This window comes from Chiloscyllium punctatum, chromosome 31, assembly GCF_047496795.1.
Source record: "Chiloscyllium punctatum isolate Juve2018m chromosome 31, sChiPun1.3, whole genome shotgun sequence".
NCBI lineage: Eukaryota > Metazoa > Chordata > Chondrichthyes > Orectolobiformes > Hemiscylliidae > Chiloscyllium > Chiloscyllium punctatum.
Genome location: NC_092769.1, coordinates 67,573,602 through 67,592,712, shown reverse-complemented (window position 1 = coordinate 67,592,712; position 19,111 = coordinate 67,573,602). Strand labels below are relative to the sequence as shown.

Sequence of the window (19,111 nt, the reverse complement as noted above, 5' to 3'; positions counted from 1 at the left end):
CACACTCACTCCGCACACACTCACACACATGCACACTCACACACATACACACACTCACATACACTCACACACATCACTCGCCACACATATGCACACACTCACACACACATACACATACACACTCACACTCACACACACTCACACATACACACACTCCCCACATACACCCACACACATACACACACTTCCCACGCACATGCACACACACACTCATACCCACACACATACACTCCCCGTGCGCACACACACATACACACCCACACACACACGTACACACATACACACACACGTACACACGTACACACACAAATACATATGTACACACACACCTAGACACACAAACAGACATGTAAACACACACACATGCACACACACGCGCACACACACACAGACACGTACACACACACATACACATGCATGTACACAGACACACACATACAATCACGCATACACACACATACGTACACACGCACGTACACAGACACACACATATGCACACACACACGCACGCATGTACACACACACATACACACATGAGCTGACGTCCACAATCCGTGCTGACACAAAGAGAAACCTTGCGATTAGTAAGCTAATACCGCCTTATCCAGCTCTCACCTAGGTGGGAGGGGTAGGGAGCAGCCAACAGAGTAGCTCAGACCGGGAACGGGATACTGGACAGAGTGGGAATCGATTCCAAGACCCACCCAACAGACAAGGAAGGTGAGACCCCGTGGTTCTCCCTGTGGCATAAACTGGGGGAAAACCCGACTGATCCCAGCCACCAAAGCGACTGAAAGACTTGGGCCGGTGAGAGTTATTTTGTCAGCACCCTTGTTTAGCGTTGGCCAGATGGTGCTGGGCACCAGGAGGATGCAAAAGATGGATCTTGGAAGGCGGCAGGTCGACCAAAATTGACAGGACCCAGGGATCCGTGCGAACAAACAAGGCTGACGGGCTGAAGAGATTTGATGAGGTTCTCAGCTCGGGACTCAGACGCTGTGCCCAGTGCCAGTTTTCAGGATTCTGGTGGGAGGTGAGGGTCCCCATGTGGAGGAGATTGACCAGAACGGGCCCAGGGGATGAAGGATTTTAGACGCAAGGTCAACGGTGAGGGACACTGGGGCCATTCCCCTCACAGCAAAGGAGATAGAGAAGATTTAACAGAGGTGGTCACACTGGCACTGACAGAGCACCGCACTCTCAGAGGGTCAGTACTGAGGGAGTGCCGCACTGTCGGAGGGTCAGTACTGAGGGAGTGCCGCACTGTCGGAGGGTCAGTACTGAGGGAGTGCCGCACTGTCGGAGGGTCAGTACTGAGGGAGTGCCGCACTGTCGGAGGGTCAGTGTTGAGGGAGTGCCGCACTGTCGGAGGGTCAGTGCTGAGGGAGTGCCGCACTGTCGGAGGGTCAGTACTGAGGGAGTGCCGCACTGTCGGAGGGTCAGTGCTGAGGGAGTGCCGCACTGTCGGAGGGTCAGTACTGAGGGAGTGCCGCACTGTCGGAGGGTCAGTACTGAGGGAGTGCCGCACTGTCGGAGGGTCAGTACTGAGGGAGTGCCGCACTGTCGGAGGGTCAGTACTGAGGGAGTGCCGCACTGTCGGAGGGTCAGTACTGAGGGAGTGCCGCACTGTCGGAGGGTCAGTGCTGAGGGAGTGCCGCACTGTCGGAGGGTCAGTGCTGAGGGAGTGCCGCACTGTCGGAGGGTCAGTACTGAGGGAGTGCCGCACTGTCGGAGGGTCAGTACTGAGGGAGTGCCGCACTGTCGGAGGGTCAGTACTGAGGGAGTGCCGCACTGTCGGAGGGTCAGTGCTGAGGGAGTGCCGCACTGTCGGAGGGTCAGTGCTGAGGGAGTGCCGCACTGTCGGAGGGTCAGTGCTGAGGGAGTGCCGCACTGTCGGAGGGTCAGTACTGAGGGAGTGCCGCACTGTCGGAGGGTCAGTACTGAGGGAGTGCCGCACTGTCGGAGGGTCAGTACTGAGGGAGTGCCGCACTGTCGGAGGGTCAGTACTGAGGGAGTGCCGCACTGTCGGAGGGTCAGTACTGAGGGAGTGCCGCACTGTCGGAGGGTCAGTACTGAGGGAGTGCCGCACTGTCGGAGGGTCAGTACTGAGGGAGTGCCGCACTGTCGGAGGGTCAGTACTGAGGGAGTGCCGCACTGTCGGAGGGTCAGTACTGAGGGAGTGCCGCACTGTCGGAGGGTCAGTACTGAGGGAGTGCCGCACTGTCGGAGGGTCAGTGCTGAGGGAGTGCCGAACTGTCGGAGGGTCAGTGCTGAGGGAGTGCCGCACTGTCGGAGGGTCAGTGCTGAGGGAGTGCCGCACTGTCGGAGGGTCAGTGCTGAGGGAGTGCCGCACTGTCGGAGGGTCAGTACTGAGGGAGTGCCGCACTGTCGGAGGGTCAGTGCTGAGGGAGTGCCGCACTGTCGGAGGGTCAGTGCTGAGGGAGTGCCGCACTGTCGGAGGGTCAGTGCTGAGGGAGTGCCGCACTGTCGGAGGGTCAGTGCTGAGGGAGTGCCGCACTATCGGAGGGTCAGTGCTGAGGACGTGCCGCACTGTCGGAGGGTCAGTACTGAGGGAGTACCGCACGGTGGGAGGGTCAGTACTGAGGGGGTGCCGCACTGTCGGAGGGTCAGTGCTGAGGGACTGCTGCACTGTCAGAGGGTCAGTACTGAGGGATCCATTGGGATTGGTGGGAATATGCCTGTCCATGCAGTTTAACTTGAGTCAGTTGGCTTTTGTTCTGGTTACTGGCTTTTCTGATGAAAACTGGGCAGTGTGTGAATGGAACAGTAACTTCACCAGGGGACCAAATGGGTGCTGTCCTTCCAGAGAGTGGTTACTGGTGGTGGGTTTACCAGACCGTCACCATGCCTCAGGTCAGAGGTGAGGCTGAGTAGGAGAGACCTTCGTGGTCACCTCAGCTGGTGTGGGAATTGACCCTGCGCTGTTAGTGTCACACTGCATCGTAAACCAGCCCTCCATCTAGAAACCGACCTTCTGGATGATGATTACAATCCTGCACCATTTTCTGAACTATCTCCTCATGTAATTTCCATTCCCCCTTCTCTTCCTCCATTGCATTATCCAACAAAGCTCTGTCTCCCAACACTGCCTAAGTCTACCTCTCTAATACCCTCCAACCCGGCCTCTCTAATAGCCCCCAACTCTGTCTCTAAATCCCCCCCAAAATCTATCTCTAAACCCCCTGCACTCTCCCTCTGAATCCCCCAACTCTACCTCTGAAACCTCCCTATTTCCCTCTCAAAACCACGAACTCTGCATCTGAAAACCCCTCAACTCTGTCTCTAAACCCCCCCAACTCTGTCTCTAAACCCCCTCAACTCTGTCTCTAAACCCCCCCAACTCTGCCTCTATACTCCCTCCAACTCTGTCTCTGGACTTCCCCCCCACCCCCCCCCCCCCCAGCACTGTCTCTAAACCCCCCAACTCTGTCTCTATACTCCCCCTACTCTGTTTCTATACCCCCAACTCTGTTTCAAAACCAATCCAACTCTGTCTCTAAACACCCCAACTCTGTCTCTAAACCCCCCCAACTCTGCCTCTATACTCCCTCCAACTCTGTCTCTGGACTTCCCCCCCCCCCCCCCCAGCACTGTCTCTAAACCCCCCAACTCTGCCTCTATACTCCCCCTACTCTGTTTCTATACCCCCAACTCTGTTTCAAAACCACTCCAACTCTGTCTCTAAACACCCCAACTCTGTCTCTAAACCCCCCCAACTCTGTCTTTAAACACCCCAGCTCTGTCTCTAAACCCCCCAACTCTGTCTCTAAACCCCCTCAATTCTGTCTCTAAACCCCCCAACTCTGTCTCTAAACCCCCAGCTCTGTCTCTAAACCCTCACCAACTCTGTCTCTCAACCCCCCCCAAATCTGTCTCTATACTCCCCCTACTCTGTTTCTATACCCCCCAACTCTGTTTCAAAACCACCCCAACTCTGTCTCTAAACACCCCACCTCTGTCTCTAAACCCCTCAACTCTGTCTTTAAACACCCCAACTCTGTCTATAAACCCCCCAACTCTGTCTCTAAACCCCCTCAATTCTGTCTCTCAACCCCCCAACTCTGTCTCTAAACCCCCCAACTCTGTCTCTCAACCCCTCAACTCTGTCTGTAAACCCCCCAACTCTGTCTGTAAACCCCCCCAACTCTGTCTCTAAACCCCCAACTCTGTCTCTAAACCCCCCAACTCTGTCTCTAAACCCCCCAACTCTGTCTATAAACCCCCCAACTCTGTCTCTAAACCCCCTCAATTCTGTCTCTAAACCCCCCAACTCTGTCTCTAAACCCCCAACTCTGTCTCTAAACCCTCACCAACTCTGTCTCTCAACCCCCCCAAATCTGTCTCTATACTCCCCCTACTCTGTTTCTATACCCCCCAACTCTGTCTCTAAACCCCCTCAATTCTGTCTCTAAACCCCCCAACTCTGTCTCTAAACCCCCCAACTCTGTCTCTCAACCCCCCAACTCTGTCTTTAAACACCTCAACTCTGTCTCTAAACCCGCACCAACTCTGTCTCTAACGCCCCCAACTCTGTCTCTAAACCCCCCCAACTCTGTGTCTAAACCCGTACCAACTCTGTCTCTAAACCCCCCCCAACTCTGTCTCTAAACCCCCCAACTCTGTCTGTAAACCCCCCCAACTCTGTCTCTAAACCCCCACCAACTCTGTCTCTAAACCCCCCCAACTCTGACTCTAAACCCCCCCAACTCTGTCTCTAACCCCCCCAACTCTGTCTCTAAACCCCCCCAACTCTGTGTCTAAACCCGTACCAACTCTGTCTCTAAACCCCCCCCAACTCTGTCTCTAAACCCCCCAACTCTGTCTGTAAACCCCCCCAACTCTGTCTCTAAACCCCCACCAACTCTGTCTCTAAACCCCCCCAACTCTGACTCTAAACCCCCCCAACTCTGTCTCTAACCCCCCCAACTCTGTCTCTAAACCCCCCCAACTCTGTGTCTAAACCCGTACCAACTCTGTCTCTAAACCCCCCCCAACTCTGTCTCTAAACCCCCACCAACTCTGTCTCTAAACCCCCCCAACTCTGACTCTAAACCCCCCCAACTCTGTGTCTAAACCCCCCCAACTCTGTCTGTAACCCCCCCAACTCTGTCTCTAAACCCCTACCAACTCTGCCTCTCAAGTACCCCCAACTCGACCTCCCAAACCCTCTACCCCACACCCAACTCTATGTCTCAAACATCCCCAATTCTGCATCCCTAAGTGGCCTTCCTCCCTCTCCATCTTGCTCCCATTTGGTCGGGTACCTGCACGAGAAGTGTTTAGAGGGACATGGGCCAAGTGCTGGTAAACGGGACCAGATTGGGTTAGGATATCTGGTCGGCATGGACGAGTTGGGCTGAAGGGCCTGTTTCTGTGCTGTATGACTCTTAAACCAAAAGGGCAATAACGAGGGGGCATAATTTTAACACGAGAGGTTTGGAGGGGGCTTGAGGAAACAGAACTTCTCCCAGAGAGGGGTGGATACCTCAAAGGCACTGCCTGGGAGAGTAGTTGAGGTAGAAAATGTGACGACCTTTAAAAAGTACTTTAACAGTCAAGGCCTGTGGGCCTAGTGCAGGATGGGGGTGAGGTGAAAGGATGTAGATTGAGAGTATTATCGATGCTGGAGACTCAATGGACTTGAATATAAAACAGAGATGTACTTCTGAGGCTCTGTAAAGCTCTGATCAGACCACATTTGGAATATTGTGTGCAGTTTTGGGCCCCATATCTCAGGAAGGAAGTACTGGTCTGGAGCGTGTTCGGAGGAGGTCTACGAGAATGGTCGAAGGAATGAAACGTTTAACATTTGAGGATTCTAGGTCTATACTCGATAGAGTTTAGAAGGATGAGGGGGGGGGAATCTAATTAAAACATACAGAATACTGAATGGCCTAGATGTTGAGAAGATGTTTCCATTGGTCACAGAGACTAGGAGCCAAAGACAGAGAGTGAATCATAGATTCCCTACAGTGTGGAAACAGGCCCTTCAGCCCAATAAGTCCACACCGACCCTCAGAAGAGTAATCCACCCGGACTCATTCCCCTACCCTATTATGGTGCATTTACTCCTGACTAAAGAACCTAACCTACTCATCCCTGGGCACTATGGGACAATTTAGCACGGCCAATCCACCCTAACCTACTCATCCCTGGGCACTATGGGACAATTTAGCACGGCCAATCCACCCTAACCTGCACATCCCTGGGCACTATGGGACAATTTAGCATGGCCAATCCACCCTAACCTGCACATCCCTGGGCACTATGGGACAATTATCATGGCCAATCCACCCTAACCTGCACATCCCTGGACACTATGGGGCAATTATCATGGCCAATCCACCCTAACCTGCACATCCCTGGACACTATGGGACAATTTAGCACAACCAATCCACCCTAACCTGCACATCCCTGGACACTATGGGACAATTTAGCACGGCCAATCCATCCTAACCTGCACATCCCTGGACACTATGGGACAATTTAGCACGGCCAATCCATCCTAACCTGCACATCATTGTGACTGTGGGAGGAAACCAGAGCACCCGGAGGAAACCCACGCAGACATGAGGAGAATGTGCAAACTCCACACAGACAGTCGCCCGAGGCTAGAATCGAACCCAGGTCCCTGGTGCTGGGAACCACTGAGCTACCATGCTGCCCAGAAAGGGAAGGTCTTTTAGAACGAAGATAAGGAGAAACATCTTCAACCAGAGAGTGGTGAATCTATGGAATTCACTGCCACTGAAGGCTGAGTATATTTAAGACGGAGCATATTTAAGGTCACTGAGTATATTTAAGACAGAGATGGATAGGTCCTTGAGTATCAACAGGATCAAGGGTTACCGGGAGAATGGGGTTGAGGAAATTATCAGCCATGATTAAATGGAGGAGCAGACTGGATGGGCTGAATAGCCTAATTTCTGCTCCTACATCTTACGGACCTCCTCTGTACGGTATGGTTGTCTGATACTCTCTCCTCGTTTCAGTGAGCGGCGGCCATGTTGTCTGATACTGTTTCCGTGAGTGGCGGCCATGTTGTCTGATACTCTCTCCTCGTTTCCATGAGCGGCGGCCATGTTGTCTGATACTGTTTCCATGAGTGGCGGCCATGTTGTCTGATACTGTTTCCGTGAGTGGCGGCCATGTTGTCTGATACTGTTTCCGTGAGTGGCGGCCATGTTGTCTGATACTCTCTCCTCGTTTCCATGAGCGGCGGCCATGTTGTCTGATACTGTTTCCATGAGTGGCGGCCATGTTGTCTGATACTGTTTCCGTGAGTGGCGGCCATGTTGTCTGATACTCTCTCCTCGTTTCAGTGTGCGGTGGCCATGTTGTCTGATACTGTTTCCGTGAGCGGCGGCCATGTTGTCTGATACTGTTTCCGTGAGTGGCGGCCATGTTGTCTGATACTGTTTCTGTGAGCGGTGGCCATGTTGTCTGATACTGTTTCAGTGAGCGGCGGCCATGTTGTCTGATTCTCTCTCCTCGTTTTCGTGAGCGGCGGCCATGTTGCCTGATTCTCTCTTCTTGTTTCAGTGAGTGGCGGCCATGTTCCTCTCGTCCCTCTTCGACTGGAGTGAGCGTTGCTCAACCCTGGCTCCCCGCAGCGAGGAGGAGCTGGTCACCAACACGCTGACCCTGGAGCTCAGCGCGCAGCTGAAGCGGGCCGAGAAGATGCATCGGGAGCGGGCGGTGGAGTGCAAGCGCTTGAAGCAGGGGGTGGACTACAGCTGGCTCATGGCCCAGCCCAAGCTTGGCTTCCAGATACCCCCCGGGGAGCAGCTGGAGCTGCAGGAGCTGTGCTCCAAGATCAAACCCTCCCAGTGTGGGCCTCTCATTCTCAGGTAGGCCAGGGTGCTGGGGTAGGCCACTGAGCCCTGTCGCACCTGCTCTGTCACGATCATCTTGAGCAGACTAGAGGGGCTGAATGGCCGATTTGTCCGTCTCTCGACCTGGAATTAATTGAAAGGCCCTGTCTCTGTCGCTGTGTGGGGGAGATAAATTCCACAGACTAGCCTCCTCGTCCCAACCTCAGAACATTCCAGCGCAGTACAGGCCCTTCGGCCCTCGATGTTGCGCCAACCCGTGAAACCAATCTGAAGCCCATCTAACCTACACTATTCCATTATCATCCATATGTTTATTCAATGACCATTTAAATGCCCTTAAAGTTGGCGAGTCCACTACTGTTGCAGGCAGTGTGTTCCACACCCCTCCTACTCTCTGAGTAAAGAAACTACCTCTGACATCTGTCCTATATCTATCACCCCTCAATTTGAAGCTCTGTCCCCTTGTGTTAGCCATCACCATCTGAGGAAAAAGGCTCTCCCTGTCCACCCGATCTAACCCTCTGATTATCTTAAATGTCTCAACTAAGTCACCTCTCAACCTTCTTCTCCCTAACAGCCTCAAGCCCCTCAGCCTTTCCTCATCAGGCCTTCCCTCCGTACCAGGCAACATCCTGGTAAATCTCCTCTGAACCCTTTCCAAAGCTTCCATATCCTCCCTATAATACGATGACCAGGACTGTACGCAATACTCCAAGTGCGGCCGCACCAGAGTTTTGTACAGCTGCAGCATGACCTCATGGTTCCGGAACTCAATCCCTCTCCCAGTAAAAGCTAACACACCGTACGCCTTCTTAAACGACCCTGGGTGGCGACTTTCAGGGAAATCTAAGAGGGAATCAGCCCTCGGTCTCTCTCTCTCTCTCTCTCTCTCTCTCTCTCATAAATAGGGGACACTGTATTTTCAACTGTTTTCCCCTGGTTCTGAAGGAAACATCCTCTCAGTGTTTAACCCATAGGATTTTGGATGTTTCAAGTAAGGTCGTCCCTTTGTCGTCTAAACTTCAATGGGTATTGCCATGACCCACTCAGCAAAGTCTGCTGATGCTTGGCCTGGGGTCATTTCAAACGCTAAAGATTCCGCCAAATTTCCATACATCCATAGCTCTCCTTTTTTTTTTCTCTTTTTAAAATTGAACCCCCCACACTGCCGCCTAACTGCTTATTTTTTCCCCAGCACCCATGGTGTGTGTTCCTCAGCTCTCCTTTCTGATGCGTTAACAGTGAACGTTCGTCTGGCTTCAGCCCTTGAGAAATTACTACACGGATCATTAACGTGATCTGATGCGGTGTCTCGTTTGTTATGTCTGAATTCTTTTTCATCCCTTTACCTCTCGACTCTTTCGGTCCTTCGTCAGTGTGGGAGGGCACGTTGGGTCGACACATTATTTGCCCCGTCTTTCAAAGGCCGGTCTTAGGGCAGCAGGACAGTAGCTGAAATAACTCCACAGAGGCCCACATCCTGTTCACCGGGGCGTCGTTTATTTACAGCTGGAAATGTGTTGCTGGAAAAGCGCAGCAGGTCAGGCAGCATCCAAGGAGCAGGAGAATCGGCGTCTCGGGCATCAGCCCTTCGTCAGGAATGAGGGAAGTGTGTCCAGCAGGCTAAGATTAAAAAGGTAGGGAGGAGGGACTTGGGGGAGGGGCGTTGGGAATGCGATGGGTGGAAGGAGGTCAAGGTGAGGGTGATAGGCTGGAGTGGGGTGGGGGGCGGAGAGGTCAGGAAGAAGATTGCAGGTTAGGAAGGCGGTGCTGAGTTCGAGGGTTGGGACTGAGACAAGGTGGGGGGAGGGGAAATGAGGAAACTGGAGAAGTCTGAGTTCATCCCTTCTGGTTGGAGGGTTACTTAACCTCCTTCCACCTATCGCATTTCCAACCCCTCTCCCCCAAGTCCCTCCTCCCTACCTTTTATCTTAGCCTGCTGGACACACTTCCCTCATTCCTGAAGAAGGCTCATGCCCGAGACGTCGATTCTCCTGCTCCTCGGATGCTGCCTGACCTGCTGCGCTTTTCCAGCAACACATTTTTCAGCCCCGATCTCCAGCATCTGCAGTCCTCACTTTCTCCTAGTCATTTAGGGGGAAGGGAGAATCCTTGTGGACTCCTCTGGCTGCTGAGGGCTGGAAGGCGTCAGTCACTGAGTGTGGTCAGGTCAGAGACGGATAGAATTTTCAGGCTGAGGGAATCGTTGGGGGGGGTCATTGTGAGAAGATTCAGCCTGGATTTATTTGTACACAAATAGCCCTTGACTTTAGTGCCGCTCATTCAGAGTCAGCTGCCCTGATGTCACGAGCTCTGAAGCTCACATTTTTAAAAAATGTTTGTTTTATTGAACAGTACAGTTTACAAATAAACAGTTAATGTTACCAGCCGTACAGTTTACAGGGAATGGGGGAGCGGCAAAGCAAGGCCTCTTACCCAACTCATCCTTTTTAAAAATCTGTCAGCCAGGGCTCCCTGATTAGACTGGATTAACAGCCCCCACTCATACCTCCCACTCATACAGAGTACCTTCTCTCAATTTGTTCCTATCAAACTGAGCGAAGTTGAACATTTTGACCGTATTATGCTCCGTCAGCCATGTTTAGGCCTAAGCTCACCTCAAAGCCCTGGCTCCATTTTGGAAAAGTCTGGATGAGCCCCAAGAGACACTGTCATCCGAGGATTCACCACAGAGGAATTTTTTTAAAAAAATTAACTCGTGGATGGGCCAGTATTTATTGGCCGTCCGTAATTAGCCAGAGGATGGTTAACCACATGGCTGTGGGTCTGGAGTCACGTGTAGGCCCAGACGGGGTAAGGATGGCAGCTTCCTTCCCTAAAGGGCATTAATAAACACTCATGAATTGTCCCCCTTGAGAAGGTGGAGGGGGGGGGGGGGGGGGTGAGCGGCCATCTTGAACCGCTGCAACCCGTGTGCTGTGGGTTAGACCCACAATGCCCTGGGGGAGGGAGTTCCAGGATTCTGAACCAGCGACACTGAAGGAACAGTCGACGTATTCCCAAGTCGGGATGGGTGAGGGAGAAATGACATGGAATGGTGTTCCCATGTATCTGTTGCTGTTGCCCTTCCAAATGGTAGGGGTTTGGAAGGTGCTGTCCGAGGATCTTTGGTGAATTTCCGCAGTGCCTCTTGTCGACCGTACGCCCTGATGCTACTGAGCGTCGGTGGTGGAGGGCGTGGATGTTTGTGGATGTGGTGCCAATCAAACAGGGGAGGGGGCTGCTTTATTCTGGATGGTGTGGAGCTTCCCAAGAGCTGTTGGAGCTGCCCCCCCCCCCATCCAGTGGGGAGGTGGGTGACAGGGTTAGGCCGGCTGTTTGGATCTGAATAAGATTATTAAAGTTGTACAAAGCCTCACTGACATTTGGATAAGGACACGAATAGGAAAGGTTTGGAGTGGTATGGTCCAAATGGGATTAGTTTAGTTTGGCAGTTTGACACGTCCTTCCATCAAAATTCCTTATGAACATGGCTGGCCAAGCCAACATGTACTGCCCATCACCCAATTGCGTGGGCGACAGGTCAAAGGTCAACCATATCGCTGTGGGGTCTGAAGTCACGTGCCGACATCCCGAGGGGAGAATGAGAAACTGTTTAACCCCCCCCCTCCCCCAGACAGACCGTCTGGAGCGAGGGGTCAGTACTCTCAGGGCACGGGGGTCGGCCATTTTGGAATGAGGTGAGCAAGAGTTTTTCCCTTGGAGAGGGAGGTGGGGGGGGGGAAGGGAGAATCCTTGTGGACTCCTCTGGCTGCTGAGGGCTGGAAGGTGTCAGTCACTGAGTGCGGTCAGGTCAGAGACGGATAGAATTTTCAGGCTGAGGGAATCGGTGGGGGGGGGGGAGGTGGTGGGGGTCATTGTGAGAAGATTCGGCCTGGATCTGCGCTTGCCGAGAGGTGATGCGGATTCGAGGAGGCCAAACGGCCTCATTTTTTTTGTGCTCTTACGCGCAAAGGCATCAAAACGTGGTTTAGAGAAAGCAAGTGTGTTGCTTGAAGATTGCAGAGAATTTATCAATGACAGGATAAGTCCCAGATGGAGATCAATTAGAGATGTACAGCATGGAAACAGACCCTTCGGCCCAACCCGTCCATGCCGACCAGATATCCCAACCCAATCTAGTCCCACCTGCCAGCACCCGGCCCATATCCCCCCAAACCCTTCCTATTCATGTCCCCATCCAGATGCCTTTTAAATGCTGTCATTGTACCAGCCTCCACCACTTCCTCTGGCAGCTCATTCCATACACGTACCACCCTCTGCATGAAAAAGTTGCCCTCTTAGGTCCCTTTTAAATCTTTCCCCTCTCACCCGAAACCTATGCCCCTCTGGTTCTGCATTGCCCCCATCCCAGGGAAAAGGACCTTGTCTGTTTATCCCATCTGGGCCTCAGTGATACCAAAGCCTCAGAAAGGGGCCTGAGGAGGAGGGACTTCCTTGGAACGCATTTAACCCCTTGAGCCTGTTCCACGCTGTATAACTCTGACTCTATCTGGAGGAGTGTGACTCCATCTGCTAACATAAGGAGAAGAGTATTGACCTTAGAAAAGGTCGTTGATCAAAAAATCCTTAAGAACACCACTGGCTAGGCCAACACTAATCACCCATCACCCAATTGCATGGATGGTAGGTCAAAGCTCAACCACATCGTGGTGGATTGGCCGTGCTAAATTATTCAATCGTGCCCAGGGATGTGCAGGTTAGGGTGGATTGGCCATGCTAAATTGTCCCATAGTGTCCAGGGATGTGCAGGTTAGGGTGGATTGGCCGTGCTAAATTGTCCCATAGTGCCCAGGGATGTGCAGGTTAGGGTGGATTGGCCGTGCTAAATTGTCCCATAGTGCCCAGGGATGTGCAAGTTAGGGTGGATTGGCTGTGCTAAATTGTCCCATAGTGACCAGGGATGTGCAGGTTAGGGTGGATTGGCTGTGCTAAATTGTCCCATAGTGCCCAGGGATGTGCAGGTTAGCGTGGATTGGCCATGCTAAATTGTCCCATAGTGCTCAGGGATGTGCAGGTTAGGGTGGAATGACCGTGCTAAATTGCCCCATAGTGCCCAGGGATGTGCAGGTTAGGGTGGATTGGCCCATGCTAAATTATTCTATCGTGCCCAGGGATGTGCAGGTTAGGGTGGATTGGCCGTGCTAAATTATTCTATCGTGCCCAGGGATGTGCAGGTTAGGGTGGATTGGCCGTGCTAAATTGTCCCATAGTGCCCAGGGATGTGCAGGTTAGGGTGGATTGGCCGTGCTAAATTGCCTCATAGTGTCCAGGGATGTGCAGGTTAGGGTGGATTGGCCGTGCTAAATTGCCTCATAGTGTCCAGGGATGTGCAGGTTAGGGTGGATTGGCCGTGCCAAATTGTCCCATAGTGCCCAGGGAAGTGCAGGTTAGGGTGGATTGGCCGTGCTAAATTGCCTCATAGTGTCCAGGGATGTGCAGGTTAGGGTGGATTGGCCCATGCTAAATTATCCCACAGTGCCCAGGGATGTGCAGGTTAGGGTGGATTGGCCGTGCTAAATTGTCCCGTAGTGTCCAGGGATGTGCAGGTTAGGGTGGATTGGCCGTGCTAAATTGTCCCGTAGTGTCCAGGGATGTGCAGGTTAGGGTGGATTGGCCGTGCTAAATTGTCCCGTAGTGCCCAGGGATGTGCAGGTTAGGGTGGATTGGCCGTGCTAAATTGTCCCATAGTGCCCAGGGATGTGCAGGTTAGGGTGGATTGGCCGTGCTAAATTGTCCCATAGTGTCCAGGGACGTGCAGGTTAGGGTGGGTTGGCCGTGCTAAATTGTCCCATAGTGCCCAGAGATGTGCAGGTTAGGGTGGTTTGGCCGTGCTAAATTGTCCCATAGTGTCCAGGGATGTGCAGGTTAGGGTGGGATTGGCCGTGCTAAATTGGCCCATAGTGCCCAGAGATGTGCAGGTTAGGGTGGATTGGTCGTGCTAAATTGTCCCATTCTGCCCAGGGATGTGCAGGTTAGTTGCATTAGTCCGGGGTAAATGCTGAGTCATAGGGTGGGGGTATGGGTCAGGGTGGGTTACTCTTCGGAGGGTCGGTGTGGATTTGTCAGGTATTCTGAGATTGATTCTGGATCTGCTGGTGTTGTGCTGCAATCGTGACACTTGCCCTGACGCTGCACACAATGCTGCCCAGAGCACATGGCTGGCTATCCCACCATCACCAGGAGCGTCGCCTCATCGTTTACTTCAGAAACAGACATGTCCTTCCTGTCTGTGGAGGCTCAGTTCCTTCAAGGTAGCCTAGCTACTGAGGCAGCGAGAGACCCGGAGAACCCCCCCCCCCGGGGGAACCAGGTTCCAATCCCTGACAGCCGCCATTTTGAATTTGAGCAATTTAAGAAATTAAAGCTTTGGTTCATCAGCTGACTGATTTGGCCACAGCTCGAGCAATACTCCAGACTTGTCAGGCTCTGTTCTTGAAACCTTTGCACTCCAAGGAGGGCATCTGTCCCCTCCTCCCTGTCTTCCTGACCCTAGTGTGGACCATAAAGGGTGATCCCTCAACCCACGCAATGCCCCTCCAATTCCATTTTGATTTAGCCCCTTCCCTCACTCCTCTTGAGGTCAGCTCTTAAATATTTGACCAGCCACATGGATGATCTACTGGCGACAGTTCATGGATGGAGACAAACAAATGATTTGGTGTCGGGGAGAAACTGTTTCCTTTTCAGGTGCTCATCAACCACCACAAATAAGCAGGGTGCCCGCTATGAAAGACACGGTCTGCCTATTAATAGTGACTCCCCCACAATAACCACAAGAGGGTGGCACTAGTCAAGTCGGGTACCTGTCCCTGAGCCAAGAGATCCCAGTTCAAGACCCATCAAGTCAGAGACACACCATCCTGTCCCACCCTGGGACGGTGGAGTGCCACAGGGATCGGTGCTGGGTCCTCTACTTTTCGTCATTTATGAAAGAAATTGAGGGCTTGGTTAAGAAAAAGAAGGAAGCATATGTCAGGGACAGACAGGATAGGTCGAGTGAATCCTTAGAAGAGTATAAAGGCAGTAGGAGTATACTGAAGAGGGAAATCAGGAGGGCAAAAAGGGGACATGAGATAGCTTTGGCAAATAGAATTAAGGAGAATCCAAAGGGTTTTTACAAATATGTTAAGGACAGAAGGGTAACTAGGGAGAGAATAGGGCCCCTCAAAGATCAGCAAGGCGGCCTTTGTGTGGAGCCACAGAAAATTGGGGAGATACTAAATGAATATTTTGCATCAGTACTTACTGTGGAAAAGGATATGAAAGATATAGACTGTAGGGAAATAGATGGTGACATCTTGCAAAATGTCCAGATTACAGAGGAGGAAGTGCTGGATGTCTTGAAACGGTTAAAGGTGGATAAATCCCCAGGACCTGATCAGGTGTACCCGAGAACTCTGTGGGAAGCTCGAGAAGTGATTGTTGGGCCTCTTGCTGAGATATTTGTATCATCGATAGTCACAGGTGAGGTGCCGGAAGACTGGAGGTTGGCAAACGTGGTGCCACTGTTTAAGAAGGGTGGTAAGGACAAGCCAGGGAACTATAGACCAGTGAGCCTGACCTCGGTGGTGGGCAAGTTGTTGGAGGGAATCCTGAGGGACAGGATGTTCATGTATTTGGAAAGGCAAGGACTGATTCGGGATAGTCAACATGGCTTTGTGCATAGGAAATCATGGCTCACAAACTTGATTGAGTTTTTTGAAGAAGTAACAAAGAGGATTGAAGAGGGCAGAGCAGTAGATGTGATCTATATGGACTTCAGTAAGGTGTTCAACAAGGTTCCCCATGGGAGACTGATTAGCAAGGTTAGATCTCATGGAATACAGGGAGAACTAGCCATTTGGATACAGAGCTGGCTCAAAGGTAGAAGACAGAGGGTGGTGATGGAGAGTTGTTTTTCAGATTGGAGGCCGGTGACCAGTGGAGTGCCACAAGGATCGGTGCTGGGTCCTCTACTTTTTGTCATTTATATAAATGATTTGGATGCGAGCATAAGAGTTAGTAAGTTTACAGATGACACCAAAATTGGAGGTGTAGTGGACAGCAAAGAGGGTTACCTCAGATTACAACAGGATCTGGACCAGATGGGCCAATGGGCTGAGAAGTGGCAGATGGAGTTTAATTCGGATAAATGCGAAGTGCTGCATTTTGGGAAAGCAAATCTTAGCAGGATTTATACACTTAATGGTAAGGTCCTAGGGAGTGTTGCTGAACAAAGAGACCTTGGAGTGCAGGTTCGTAGCTCCTTGAAAGTAGAGTCGCAGGTAGATAGGATAGTGAAGAAGGTGGTTGGTATGCTTACCTTTATTGGTCAGAGGATTGAGTACAGGAGTTGGGAGGTCATGTTGCGGCTGTACAGGACATTAGTCAGGCCCACTGTTGGAATATTACGTCGAATTCTGGTCTCCTTCCTATCGGAAGGATGTTGTGAAACTTGAAAGGGTTCAGAAAAGATTTACAAGGATGTTGCCAGGGTTGGAGGATCTGAGCTACAGGGAGAGGCTGAACAGGCTGGGGCTGTTTTCCCTGGAGCGTCAGAGGCTGAGGGGTGACCTTATAGAGGTTTATAAAATTGAGGGGCATGGATAGGGTGAATAGACAAGGTCTTTTCCCTGGGGTGGGGGACTCCAGAACTAGAGGGGCATAGGTTTAGGGTGAGAGGGGAAAGATATAAAAGAGACCTAAGGGGCAACGTTTTCACCCAGAGGGTGGTACGTGTATGGAATGAGCTGCCAGAGGAAGTGGTGGAGGCTGGTACAATGACAACATTTAAAAGGCATCTGGATGGGGACAGGAATAGGAAGGGTTTGGGGGGATATGGGCCAAGTGCTGGCAGGTGGGACTAGATTAGGTTGGGATATCTGGTTGGCATGGACGGGTTGGACCGAAGGGTCTGTTTCCGTGCTGGACATCTCTATGACTCTATGAACACTCCCGGGAGAGGGACAGCACAGAGTTAGATAGAGTAAAGCTCCCTCTACACTGTCCCTCATCAAACACTCCCCAGGTCAGGGACAGCACAGGGTTAGATACAGAGTAAAGCTCTCTCTACACTGTCCCCCCCATCAAACACTCCCCAGGACAGGGACAGCACGGGGTTAGATACAGAGTAAAGCTCCCTCTGCACTGTCCCCCATCAAACACTCCCCAGGACAGGGACAGCACTGGGTTAGATACAGAGTAAAGCTCTCTCTACACTGTCCCCCATCAAACACTCCCCAGGACAGGGACAGCACGGGGTTAGATACAGAGTAAAGCTTCCTCTACACTGTCCCCCATCAAACACTCCCCAGGACAGGGACAGCACGGGGTTAGATACAGCGTAAAGCTCCATCTACACTGTCCCCCATCAAACACTCCCCAGGACAGGGACAGCACGGGGTTAGATACAGAGTAAAGCTCCTCTACACTGTCGCCCCCATCAAACACTCCCCAGGACAGGGGCAGCACGGGGTTAGATACAGAGTAAAGCTCTCTCTACACTGTCCCCCATCAAACACTACCCAGGACAGAGACAGCACGGGGTTAGATACACAGTAAAGCTGCCTCTACACTGTCCCCCATCAAACACTACCCAGGACAGAGACAGCACCGGGTTAGATACAGAGTAAAGCTCCCTCTACACTGTCCCCATCAAACACTCCCCAGGACAGGGACAGCACGGGGTTAGATACAGAGTAAAGCTCCCTCTACACTGTCGCCCCCATCAAACACTCCCCAGGACAGGGACAGCACGGGGTTAGATACAGAGTAAAGCTCCATCTACACTGTCCCCCATCAAACACTCCCCAGGACAGGGGCAGCACGGGGTTAGATTCAGAGTAAAGCTTCCTCTACACTGTCCCCCATCAAACCCTCCCCAGGACAGGGGCAGCACGGGGTTAGATACAGAGTAAAGCTTCCTCTACACTGTTCCCCCCCATCAAACACTCCCCAGGACAGGGACAGCACGGGGCTAGATACAGAGTAAAGCTCCCTCTACACTGTCCCACTAACAAACACTCCCCAGGACAGGGACAGCACGAGGTTAGATACAGAGTAAAGATCCCTCTACACTGTCCCCCATCAAACACTCCCCAGGACAGGGACAGGACAGGGTTAGATACAGAGTAAAGCTTCCTCTACACTGTCCCCCATCAAACACCCCCCAGGACAGGGACAGCACAGGGTTAGATACACAGTAAAACTGTGCTCGGAAATTGATTCCTGTTTTGCTCCCTGTCTCTCTCTCTCTCTCAGGTTCCGGAAGCTGATCCGGGAGTTTGAATCCGAGGTCCCGGAGATTCCCCGGATCTTTCGCCTGACGCTGCTGGATTTCATCGAGCAGGAGCAGGAGGAGGAGGCACGAAGGATTCTGATGAGGCAGACGGAGAGCAAGCGAGGCCACAGCCTCTCGGCGCTCACCCTGAGGTCCCGGCTAAGGATCAACCCATTCTGCCAGGAGGAGGGCATCAAGGAGGCAGGCACTGGCCTGCTCGCTGCCCGCAGGGTGAGGAGTATGCCCGAGTTCAATATCAGAGAGGATAATTAACCTTCCTTCCCTCCCCACCACCCAGCTTGGAGCGGGAGGCAGTCTCAAAGGGAATGGATAGGCAGATTTCCAGCTGCATTGGGCAGTGCATTGTTGGCACAATGTGTGTGTGTGGGTGTCGGGGGGGGTGGGGAGCGGGTGTGTGTGTGTGTGTGTGTGGGGGGGGGGTGTGTGTGAGGGGGGTGTGTATGTGTGGGGGGGTATGGGGGGGTGTGTGTGTGGGGGGGGGGTGTGTGTGTGAGGGGGGTGTGTATGTGTGGGGGGGTATGGGGGGGTGTGTGTGTGGGGGGGGTGTGTGTGGGGGGGGTGTATGTGTGGGGGGGTGTGGGGGGGTGTGGGGGTGGGTGTGGGGGTGTTGGGGGTGTGTGTGTGGGGTGCGTGTGCATGTGTGTGTGTGTGGGGTGTGTGTGCATGTGTGTGTGTGTGGGGTGTGTGTGCATGTGTGTGTGTGTGTGGGGTGTGTGTGTGTGTGGGGTGTGTGTGCGTGTGTGTGGGGTGTGTGTGTGGGGGGGGTGTGTGTGTGTGGGGTGTGTGTGCATGTGTGTGTGTGTGTGGTGTGTGTGTGGAGGGGGTGTGTGTGGGGTGCGTGTGTGTGTGGGGTGCGTGTGCATGTGTGTGTGTGGGGGGTGTGCGTGTGTGTGGGGGGTGCGTGTGCATGTGTGTGTGGTGTGTGCGTGTGGGGGGTGTGTGTGTGGGGTG

The 19,111-nt window shown here is 52.7% G+C and overlaps 1 protein-coding gene across 3 annotated transcripts; it reads left to right on the top strand.

Annotated features, from left to right (window-relative positions):
• Positions 1–571: 571 nt before the first annotated feature.
• On the top strand, positions 572–18,560 carry LOC140457020 (protein RD3-like). 3 transcript variants are annotated; one of them, XM_072550922.1, is made up of 3 exons: positions 572–807; positions 7,565–7,872; positions 18,121–18,560. In XM_072550922.1, the coding sequence occupies exons 2-3, from the start codon at positions 7,577–7,579 to the stop codon at positions 18,410–18,412; spliced, it is 588 nt and encodes a 195-aa protein (XP_072407023.1). In that variant the 5' UTR covers positions 572–807; positions 7,565–7,576; the 3' UTR covers positions 18,413–18,560. The 3 variants fall into 3 exon arrangements, with proteins under 3 accessions (XP_072407023.1, XP_072407024.1, XP_072407025.1); XM_072550923.1 differs by having other exon boundaries at positions 574–720; XM_072550924.1 differs by lacking the exon at positions 572–807 and adding an exon at positions 824–1,033.
• Positions 18,561–19,111: the final 551 nt, after the last annotated feature.

Bases quoted from the DNA above. Each gene is read 5' to 3' on its own strand.
- LOC140457020 (XM_072550922.1), top strand. From the start codon at position 7,577: ATGTTCCTCTCGTCCCTCTTCGACTGGAGTGAGCGTTGCTCAACCCTG. The intron at 7,873-18,120 runs GTAGGCCAGGGT...TCTCTCTCTCAG, and splicing joins TGTGGGCCTCTCATTCTCAG to GTTCCGGAAGCTGATCCGGG.